Here is a 12,046-nt window from a genome sequence, read left to right as displayed (position 1 = left end):
AAAAGACCAGCCCCCACAGCCAAAGTAACTACAAACCAAAAGATTAAACAATCACTGCACACAACCCTACAATAATCGAAATATACACACACGCACTATACCTAACACAAGACAAAACATAACTAAAACCTATGAATTATTACTGTAAAGCAATTATTTGGAAAACATACAGATACTAGACTAAGGTCTTACTGTGTGGCTGTAGCCATCACACAGAGATTTTGAAAGCACGGTTATTGCTCAGGAGTGAAGATGGCAAATTTGGATGAAAGCACATTTTCCTTAACTGTGATGTCCATAAGATGTATAAAAAATATGACATGTAAAACAAAGAAGATCAGTAGTTCTGAATGGGGCAACTGAAATGATATTTCCTAGGCTTCAGAAGGTTGTTTCCTCTTGGATTTCTGCTGAAATCTGAGATATATCAAAAAATGATTGAAGTAAACATTAAACCATTTCTCTGATAGCTGAACCTGTACCCTGTTTGCTAATAAACAAGTTCCTCTTGAAATTGCCAGCTCTGGACTAATGACACTAATTCCTATAAACAGTTAAGCTTGTATATGTATTGTGCAGTTATATTTTTATTACTATTAGCATTATTGGTAATACACCTACTGAGAGACTAACTATTGAAGTGATAGAAATGAAGAGGATAGTGTCAGCCATGCAGCATGTGTACTTGCTTACTGCAGTTTTTAAAAATAATGTGAAGAAAAATCATAAAAGCTTAGATCATGTCCATCCATCCATCCATTTTCCAAACCGCTTATCCTTCAGGGTCGCGGGGGGTCCGGAGCCAATCCCGGAAGCAATGGGCACAAGGCAGGGAACAACCCAAGATGAGGGGCCAACCCATCGCAGGGCACACTCACACACCATTCACTCTCACATGCATACCTACGGCCAATTTAGCAAGTCCAATTAGCCTCAGCATGTTTTTGGACTGTGGGGGGAAACCGGAGTACCCGGAGGAAACCCCACGACGACATGGGGAGAACATGCAAACTCCGCACACATGTGACCCAGGCAGAGACTCGAACCCGGGTCCCACAGGTGTGAGGCGACAGTGCTAACCACTGCACCACCATGCTGCCCCTTATATCATATCACATAGTGTTTATCAAACTTCATATTTTTAAATATTTCTAAAATGAGAAACTCGTATTACACTTCATAAATCATTTCTGTCAACTTGTCAAAGTTGTAGAATTTTTTTGAAAATGAAGTCAAACTGAACTGTGCTGCATGGTGGGTTAATCTGTTAAGGTTTTTTATAGTTCATCTGTGTCAATTATGAACAGTGAAAATGAGCATGATAGGGCCCATTTAACATATGTGCTTAGTGGTAAACTCAACTGGGTCCATCAAACTGCATCGTCTGTGTATGGTTGCGTAGAGCTAATCTTTAAGCTTCAAACTAGATGATTCAATTGAGAAGATATGTGAGATACTGTAACAGTAGGAGTGATTTAATTTTAGATTGCATTTAAAATCACAATTACTACTGTGTTTTGTATATCCGCCAGATTCCAATCAGTGAGTCTTACCTGCTGAGCCTCTTTCTGCTGCAGGCGCCGCCCCACCCTCCTCCACTCGCAGCCGATTGCCTGAGGTCCTCCCACCACCGCCTGTCTCTCCAGTGCTTTGTGTGTCCAGACAGAGTGAAGATGGTCGGTTGTTCACAAATCTAGAAGATACAGAGGCAAAAAGCAGGTAAGAGCTAGAAAGGATTGTTACAATTAGCAAATAATCAAACATAATGACATAAATAATTTAAATAATTTCCCACTCTTTTGTAATACTGTAATTAAATTACTACAACAGGATCACACACTGTGCTGTATTTTGCACCTTAAGAACTTAAATGTACTACTATGCAGATGGCAGTGAGACCACTACACAGTTTTCTGAGTTATGTTTATTTAAATACCTAAAAATGGTGGACTACGTAACCTTTAAGGCATTCTTGAAAAGAACTGTTTTCCCTTGAACGTGAACATTGGAATATGAATATGTCATGACCAGGTAATGTTTTTGAAGGTAAACATGCTATTAAACTTCTCATTCTGACCTACCTGCCTTGTACTTCTTTAAGTACAAGTAAGTATTACAAAAACAAATGCTACTTTTGATTGTTCCAATCACATTTTCTTTGGTTCAAAGTAAAAAAACCTCACTTTTTTTAGCTTAACCATATTTTCAACCAATAACATAAGGAAAGGTATTCTATATTGATATTTTCTATTTTTGTGAACACTATTATGAATTATTTCCAAATATTTGTGGCAGACTGATGCTGGGTCTCACTGTGTTTCAGAACAGCCCTTTTTGGCACAATTCAGGCATAAAATGGAATTTTATTTACTCTCTATGAAGGATTTTGGTTTCTCCTGGAATCTTCAAACATTACATACTTAAATATCCCTTCCAATCATATAAGATTCAACATTTTTATTGGCCGTGCATAACAGATGTACTTGAATGCTTAGTTGTTCAGCCTCACTTGGTTACAAAATACTAAAGGCAGTGCTAAACAATGCAGTGCAGATGTCTCACCCTTCAGGCATAGACTTTTGGCGCCAGTGGGCAGAGCTTCCAGAACTGGCATCACTGGAGAAGGAGAGGCTACTGGGAGACAGGCGATTATGAGACGAGCGGCCCGCAATCATGGCTGGGGAAAGGCCATAGGAATCCGAGCTTGGAGAAATCCTGAGTATGAGGAAAAAGGAATACAATGAAATTTTGAATCCAATGTGCAAGGACGGAGAGGTCAGTGTTAGGTGGATTGAGGATTGAGCACCTTTTGGGGTCAAGAGGTCGTCCATCGCTGGAAACGCTGCGGGGAATGGCAGCTACCCTCTCTGGGCGCTCCGCAGACAGGGCCTTCCCCATGCTACCCCCAAGGCTAACGGTACGGCTTGGTGTGCCCCCGTGGCTCTGCGGGGAAGCCGTGAGAGACTGCTGGGGGCTGTTGGAAGTTCGCTGCCACTTGTTGTTGTTGCTGCGGAAGGGGAACTTGCATTCATATGGGACTCCCTCCGTGGCCTTGTGCTCGCCAGCCGTATGGGCCATCTCTGTGCAGCCTCTGCAGGCAGTATGGGACATTCAGAAGTTCTTTCAACTTTTAAGAGCTTGTTGCAAAAATGACCAAAAACTGAAATTCCTGCTTGTAGCATAATATCAGGGCCAGCTCAGGCTACAGGCAGAATAGGAATCCATCTAGTCGCTGTGTTGTGGAGAAAGTGAGATGATCATTAATAAGGTGGGTAGGGGGACCACCCAAGTAAAGATTTGCCTAGGACCCCTGAAAAGGTAGAGCTGGCCCTGCATAACAGAATTACATTTTCTACATATCAGACTGTAGGTACAAAGAAAGATAACATAAAGGCTGATACCAAAGATGCATAGCACTGAGCATCTCCGTACCTGCGTGGTGTAGTGTCCTCGTGTGGAGGGATGACCACGACTTTCACTGTGACTGAGGTGCGCAACAAGTCGATCATCTGCTCGTGGGACAGTGAGGCCACTCCCACCTTGCAGATCTCCACTAGGCGGCTGCCCTGCCGCAGGCCTGCCTGCCAAGCGTAGCCGTAGGGCTCCACCTCAGCCACGATGCCCTCGTAGTTGACGTGGAACCCCAGCTGGCCCAGACCGTTCCGCCGCAGGGTCAGCTCCATAGTTCCACAGCCTTTGGTCAGTAACTATAAAACAGGGGGATATAGAGGAAAACCCAAACTATACGGGGCAAGGCTCAATTCGCAGATAAAAGAGGGGCTTTAAATATACAACCAGCAGGGATGAACCAGGCTCCGAACTGCATCCGACACTTTGCATTGCACTTGGTGATGTAAGGTTTGGATGCAGCTGGTCGGCAATGGAAACCCATTCCACAAAATTCTTTACGCACTATTCTTGAGCTAATCTGAAGGCCGCGTGAAGTTTTGGGGTCTGTAGCTATTGACAGTGGCGCCTCAGCATGTCTTGCCCCCACTTTGTGATTTTACGTGGCCTACCATTTAATGGCTGATTTGCTGTTGTTCCCAATTTGTTAGAAGCAGTCTGCATGCCTAGGTTTTATAATCATGCATGATTTTATACATCTGTGGCTATGGAAGTGATTGGAACACCTGAATTCAATGATTTACCAATACAGACGATCCTCTACTTACGAACGAGATACGTCCCGAACAGCCGTTCGTAACTTGAAGTGTTCGTAAGTCATCATTATTTTAAAGGTATACGATAGTACGAATAATAAGGTTGTCGGGAGTATGCACGCTACGCTGCTGCGTGGCAGGAGTAGCGGCCAGAAGTCATACTAGGTGGAATTGGGGCACAGAAAAAAAAACTGATGTTGCAGACAGGAAACAAGACCCCAGCGAACACATTTTGGACTTACAGTCCTCTTCGTTTGTATGTCTTATAGTTCATAAGTAGAGGAGCGTCTGTACTTTTGCCAGTTTAGTGTATATGCTTATCACTCATTGGCCGCTTTTCCTTCTCTCTCTGGTCAAACTCCTCCAAACCAATTCTACTGTGTTTAGGACAGGTGACCAGGTTATATGATATGACACTCTATCACTGTCCTTTGTAGGTGTTCAAACAGATTACTTGTCATTTTATTATTTAATTTGTATAATTACATATTTTACTATAATTAAACTTTAGAGCTATTTCCACTATGATATTTGTAGTTCTGTTTTCAAAAAATAAATATATCAAAAATATACTGTATCGCTGTGTTGCATTATGTTCCAAACATAAAATTTGTATTTATTTCATTAAAATTACAAGCGTCTCTTACATAAATAGCGCAGTTTCATTTTAACATCTCCAGGTGTCAGTAAAAGACCACATCGATTATTTTCTGCTATCCTACAACTTACTTTCATTCTTTGTGGGAATCATGCATGTAATATCTGCACATTAATTTGTTTCAGAATTTATTTAATCTATTTGAATGCATTTTCTTTGGGATGCATGAGATACCCCATGCAGCCCTTTTCCAACTGTATTTGAAGTACAGTATATTACACCTACATTCGTGTATGGGGAGCCTGGAGTCTATCGCAGGAAGCACATGTCACAAGACACTGGAACACGCTGGAGAGGATGCCAGTCCATTGTAGGCACACACCCACCCACACTATAGGTCTAACTGCATGTTTCTGAACTCTGCACACACCCCAGAGCACAGAAAGGAAACACACTCTAACACGAGGAGATTATCCTAACTGACAGATGTTGGATTTGGGCACGTATAACTAAGAAAAACTTTTAAATGATGTTTGAGGCTTTGCTGTTACACTTGCTATAAATAAAGAAGTTGGTGGTGTTGCTGAAAGTCACTTGCTTTAGCTCAGTATCTTCTCTATGAAAACCATACAAAATATTTCCATAAAATGGAAGATTAATGTCTTTTTGCAGCCAGTTCTTGTTCGCTTTTCTGCTCCTCGCTCATTTTTGTTAAAATTCTCACAAACACATAAACATAGAGCCCAACAGGAAGGATGGAAACGATCGGCTCTGACAGAGCATTCAGAGCTTATGCCAACGCAGTGACAGTAAACTGATATTTTTGTTAACATATACTAGATACTTTTAAAAAATGAAATATCCACAAAATTGCAGAGCTTGCTTAGTTTTGTCTTCTGTTAAAGATTGTCTTAACCCAGCTGACTACCACGGTTTTTCCAATTTGATAATTGCATGTGCATTATATGTCTTGCCATTATTAGTTTTGCATATTGTGCAGTAATCAGGGTGGCACTGTGGGCACACACCACCGCTTTTTGTGGGTGAAATTTGCATGTACGTAGATCCTGTGTGTGCACAGGTTTACATCAGATCCACCGGTTTCCTCCCACAGTCCAAAAGCATGCAGCTTTAGTGAATTGAAATGCCTAAATTCACCCTATTTGTGATGTTCGAGTGTGTCCCCAGTGCCCAATCCAGGGTGGGTACCTGCCTGAATTGCTATATACATCACATAAACAATTACAATCGATTAATCATCAAATTAATCAATAGATTACTTGAATTAATATAATCAGTAGTGACAGTCCTAATTACTATCAGTAAGTAACATTGGCTATACATGCAGCCTTCTCTTCTTTGTTAAAGGTACTCAAGCCTCTCTGCAAGTGGTTCTCAAACTATAGTAAACATACCACTGCTAGCAAATGAGCTCCCTCTAGTGGTATGCTGATTTATTTGCTTGTGTGACATCTGTCGCAGTGATGGTATGTGAAGAGCTTAATATTCTCTGAGGTAGTATGTGGTGTAAAAAGTTTGAGAGCTACAGTACTGCTCTACCCTCTCACTCATTACTCCCCCATCAGTAGCTATGTCACCAATTGTAGTTCATACTGTAATCAGCATCTCACTGTACAATGTCTTACTCATCCACAAAGAATTGCAGTGACATTTGTGATTTATATGCATGAATTGTTCAATATCAATCACTTTTACGCACAGTTGTAGGACTAAACCTGAGTCCATCCAAGCCCACAGCCTGTGCCTGCAGCCTGTATGTTACTGTAGCCCATTCCCCACTTCTCATATTAGCTTCAGTTTGTTTTTTTTAAACATTGTGCTTGCACGCACTCATGGCCTCATCATGTCTGCAAAGTCATTCAATTATCCAGTTAGTGTATATAAACTGTAAGGAGTTTCTGTGCAAGACGTCCAATAAAAAGAAGCACACTGTGGAATGCAAGTATTGCAAAGCATTGATGTGAAGTGGCTGTCACAACTTCCAATTTCTATCAACATTTGAAAAGAAAAAGAAATTTGTATGTAGGATAATTTCTGGTGATAACTATGCAGCTAGCAATGGTCTAATAATAATAATAATAATAATAAACTTCCGAACAGGGTCAGTTTAGGCTTGGGTGGTATCTAATTTTTCATCCAGGTGATCGTGGTGGCTGGGCCCTGGGGGTGGACGAGATCCGCCCGGAGTACCTAAAGGCTCTGGATGTTGTGGGGCTGTCATGGCTGACATGCCTTCTCAACAGCGCGTGAAGGTCAGGGGCACTACCGCTGGATTGGCAGACCTTATTAAGAAATAAGTGTTTCAACTATAGGGGGAAAGTCTATTCCAGAGAACTGGAGAGGTTTTCCATGCATGTCCTACAGGGAGGAGGCCCCGGGGGAGACCCAGGACACGTTGGAGGGATTATATGTCTTGGTTGGCCTGGGAACGAGCTGGTAGAAGTAGCTGGAAAGAGGGAGGTCTGGGTATCCCTCCTGAAGTTGCTACCCCCGCGATCCAAACCCCGGATACGCGGATAGTAATGGATGGATAGATGGATATCATCCAGACATTATGCTATAGTATAGTATACTTTGAGTAGTTTTAAAATCAGTGCTATTCTGGTATTTTGAAATCTTGGTGATAAAATGTGAGCACAATAAATTTTGCGGATACGTTTCCAGAAATAAATATGGCCAAAATGTTACATCTTTGACATTACATTTTTTAAACATCAACCACAATAACAATTGTCCTTAGTGTCCCCCTCAATCATATATCAATAAAATTTATTTTGTATAGTGCATTTTCACAATATTACATTGTCTCAAAGTACTTTAAATTATCCCTGCCCAAAGCCCCCGGTGAGCAAGCCAGAGGTGACAGTGGCAAGAAAAAAACTCCCTAGAACAGGGGTGTCAAACTGCAGTCCTGGGGGGCGTAACCCTGTGTAGCTTAGTTCTTTCCCTGTTCCACCACAAATGATTCAGCTCAAGAGCTGTGTGGTAATTACAACCCCAAATCAGAACGGTATGTAAAATGAAAATCAAACTGAAAACAGTACTTTGTGTAATTATCTTTGACCTGTATTACATTGAAAAGAATACAACAGCACATTATTTATGTTTATATTATGCACTGTTGAAGGTGAAATATCCAAATCTCTTCCTATCTTTCTTTGAGGAACATTATTTTCAAACATCAATAATTTTCTCATGTATTTGTTGGCAAACTGACAATCCTCGGCCCATCTTTACTCCTAAAGGACTAGACCTTTCTTGGATGCTGCTAGCAAATAATAATTACAATCACCTGTTGACATCACCTGCTTTAAATCACATCATTATTTAACCAATTCACCTCATTACTAGCCCTAAATTGCTCCTGTCCCAACTTTTTTGAAATGAACTTTCTGATTTGGGGTAGTAGTACAAGGAGTTGAATCAAGTGTGTTAAATGAGGGGAAACCCAAAAGTGTGCAGGGCTCCGGGTCTCCAGGACTGCAGCTTGACACTCAAGCCTTAGAAGGAAGAAACCTTGGGGAAAAACCAGACTGAAAGGGGGAGCCCATCCTCTAGGGGCCAACAGAGGTAGTCAAGCGATGATAAAATCGCCATTAACAATGTCCAAATTTTTGATTTGAGATTTGAGTGTGAATGATCTGCCAGGAGAAGAATCAAACCAGTAATTTTTCAGACACATGAGTCTGAAACATGAGTGCAAAACATTCATTATCTTGTTCTTAAACCATTACAATGTAGCAGACCTGCTACTATGTTCAGATAAAGTGTGTTTAATTGTCTTCCTGAATTACTTCATTTTGTGACGTATATTTGGCATGTGCTTTTTTCCAAAGTGAAGTATAAATCAGACTGAAAATTTATAAGAAGCTTACAAGCTGTCAAGGAGCCAAATTTGGTGCAGTTCCCGCTAGGCTACACTTCTAATGATTGCAAGAGAGTTATGGGGAAATGAGCTATAGGAAGACTTAAAATCCTGCATATATAACCAGAAATGCTATAAAATTGACATTAAGTGGTAAGACTCAGAAACAGTATAAAATCCAAGCAAATCTCTCAGGAGAAAACAGTAAGAAACTAACTAAAGTACAATATACAAAAACAATAAGCATCTGGTAGTGCCCAGAAAATCACTTCAATGGAACAAATTAGCGGTAGACACAGAGCCAGTTAAGTTGAAGGGTGGGGAGTGAGATTAATTTGAGATGTTCCTAATGGAGATGAATATTAATTTGCATCTTAAAGGCAGTGATATACATGCAGATCCACGTACACTAAAAAGAGCAGATTATACATACACAATTCTGCTGTGAATAAAGTTTCTCAGTGTGAGATTATATATGATGCCAAACATGAATAAAGTATGGTGGTTTCAAATAAAAAATTAAAAACAATAATTATTCAGGTCAATTTGTCCATTGTAAAAATAAAATGAAATGACATTCTTCTAATTCTATTTAATGACATAAGTTCCTATTTTTGTATTTTCCTAAAATTGCATATATTGGAAAAATATCAATCTAAAACAAAAGGAATTCCCCCACCCCATACAAAGACAATATCATGTCCTATTTATGGAAAACAATACCAGAGATAGTAAAATACTTGCATCAGGTACACATCCTGTTACATAAGCATTTTATATATTTGCAGGCAAATTTCTCCCCTTATCAGGACAATATTGCATTATTCCTTTAGATCTTTATAATCCCCATTATTATTGATTCAGTGGTGCTAGGAAAATGGCAGAGAAACATCCAGAGTGATTTGTGTATATGTTATTAAAATCATGGTAATTATTCAGATCAGAAATAGCACTATCCATTAATGAAATCATTGTAACTATGGTAATCGACCTAACAAAAACCATCACAGGTGTTACCTGCACCAGTATTTGGCCACACATCAAAATGATTCAGTGTTTATTCAGGCTGGCAACACAAATGAAAAGAGCGTAAAATTTACTATCAGCAACAGAAATTTTCTTTCAAGACCTTCAACTCCCCTGAACAATATGAAGTCCCCACTGGCTTTTTCATCAGTGAACTATAACATTTTGAAAAGCACTAGAAAAACCACATGAATGAGGCAAAATTAATGAAAATGCTGTAAATGAAAGTGCTACAGTTGGGCTTCGATGAGATGCATCACTGTATTTTCAGTAGAGCTGAAGCTCAATTCCATTAAAACAGGAATGGCTACATTGTGCATCTGAAGTGCATGCTCTTGTTGCACTATTGTATTTGCCTTGTGCAATTTGAGGAAACATTAGTTCTTATTCTTATGGTTCAGTTAGAAGGAGCTGCAAACAGTCCAGGAGACATTTTTTTTGTGACAGGCATGCCAACCCTCAGGCTTGCAGCTGAGATCAGGAACATTTTCTGCAAAGCTGTTCTGCCTTCCTGCAGCCCAGAGATGGCAATTCTGTGGAGGGCAGCTGTTCCTAGTCAATGTATGCCACTGTTTCACCCAGTAGCCAACAGACAAGTCAGGAAATGTCCAAATCAAATTTCGACTCACATGAGATATTGCATGAAAATACATCTTAGACAGATGTGGGTACATGGGTGAAACATTTGGTGACTGAGAGATTATTTGAGGAATGTGGCTCTTTATATAGCAAAGGAGAACGGATCCTTAAAAACGGGACTAAGCTGCCATGGTGTGTTACCAGCATGACTAGAGTATCAGCTATATATTTCACAAATGCAGGACCAAGAATAATGTGTCGACGCTCAATACTGCCCAGTACATAACTGTGGCTATTCCTGAAGGAAAGGAAAAAGCATGCAGTTCCATAACTGCACAGAATTTGGAGCAAATATTGTGGTCCAGATGGCATGCGAGGATTCTGTGATGGTAACTGTGCCTGGGTGGCCAGTGCACGATTTACATCCTGGTCCTTCCTGCACTGAAAAAAATGAAAAACGTTTTTTTTTTTTCAAGTTAATGCATTCACTTTTATTCTGAGAACAGAATATAGTTGAGTTAATCTTGCTAAATTTTCCCATGTCTTATTAAACCAAGTGAATTGGTTGCTAGACTGCATAACATTAAGTATTTATCAGAGCTAAGAGAAGATGAGAGCTCCCCCAAGGTGCATTTTCCCTGAAGATATACTGGGTGGAGGCCTTATTGCTTTTACACTATGACTTGGGATATAAGAACAAATTAAATAATTTTGCTCATTTAATATTCAGATATTTACTACACTTAATTTTAGAAATCAAGGTTTAATATTTAGAAGCCCACCATGATCAAGGATGGTATCCCACGGATATTAGTCTCTACCACACTTTATTACTAGTTGCTTTAGGATTTTTTGGTTGTCAGTCTTGTTTGGGTGATTGCTAATTTAGCCCTTGCCTTCAGTACTGTACTGTAGTGGTTCTATAAAATATCCAGGATGATTTATTTCATGTGTATAGTTGATGCTGCTGTGATCCCTTCCATACCAAATCCCTGTTGATCGAAAGAAAACTGTCTTTCCAGATGCATTATGGTTATGTTCCCTCTTGCAGCACCACAAATTTCATTTCGAACATCTAAGAGAGCAATGCCAGTTTAAAACCCTTGCTTCAAAGGCTTATGCAACAGGTGGCACCTGGCCATGATGTAACAGGTGAGAGGTGTTCCTACCTCCGTTTACAGCTCTATATATATATTGATTAGGCAGCAGGTGAAATGGCTTATGAGATGGCACTCACTATGGCAAGCTTCTGAATTTTATGATTGCATAGCATGAAAATGGTTCATTTCATAAGTGCGAACGAATGACTTGTGTGTACTAAGTACATTGGAAAGGCAAACCATTTTGGGGCATTGCTCAGCATGCCTGGTTGTTTGGAGTAAAATGCTGTCAGAGGAGACAGAGAAGACATTTATTATCCCGGAGGAAATTGTGTATAAAACAGGGAAAGGACACAAAGCACTTGTAACACATTGCAGCTAGCCTTAATGAGCACAGAGCCAGTGTTGCCAGACGTCCGATAATTATCGTATTTGTACGATAATTTTACCCTCTGTACGATATACGATCAATAATTCCAAAAATCCCATAATTTATGATAATTTTACCTCTCCATTTTATGAAAGTTATTTCATTAGCACGACAAGGTACAGATCTCTGTCTTCACCCGGCTGCGCAGACATACTTGGCTTGATTATGTGCCAATCAACGCACAATGTAACACGTGGTGACACACAAAGTAAACAATGATGAGCGGTTTAAGTGCGGATTTGCATGGCGGAGTTGCAGTTACGG

At 40.1% G+C, this 12,046-nt stretch overlaps 1 protein-coding gene across 4 annotated transcripts in view; it reads right to left on the bottom strand.

Moving 5' to 3' along the window:
* The window catches only part of LOC125720948 (signal-induced proliferation-associated 1-like protein 1), a 145,550-nt gene that overhangs the window by 30,167 nt on the left and 103,337 nt on the right, over window positions 1-12,046 (bottom strand). For all 4 annotated transcript variants that reach the window (XM_048996854.1, XM_048996857.1, XM_048996855.1 and 1 more), the window contains 4 exons: window positions 3,433-3,707; window positions 2,807-3,091; window positions 2,563-2,715; window positions 1,554-1,693 (listed from right to left, as the gene is read on the bottom strand). In XM_048996854.1, coding sequence (XP_048852811.1) covers window positions 1,554-1,693; window positions 2,563-2,715; window positions 2,807-3,091; window positions 3,433-3,707 — 853 coding nt within the window. The remainder of the gene's footprint in view (window positions 1-1,553; window positions 1,694-2,562; window positions 2,716-2,806; window positions 3,092-3,432; window positions 3,708-12,046) is intronic.

Source organism: Brienomyrus brachyistius, unplaced genomic scaffold (assembly GCF_023856365.1).
Source record: "Brienomyrus brachyistius isolate T26 unplaced genomic scaffold, BBRACH_0.4 scaffold27, whole genome shotgun sequence".
Lineage (NCBI taxonomy): Eukaryota > Metazoa > Chordata > Actinopteri > Osteoglossiformes > Mormyridae > Brienomyrus > Brienomyrus brachyistius.
This window is presented reverse-complemented; position numbering and strand designations above follow the sequence as displayed.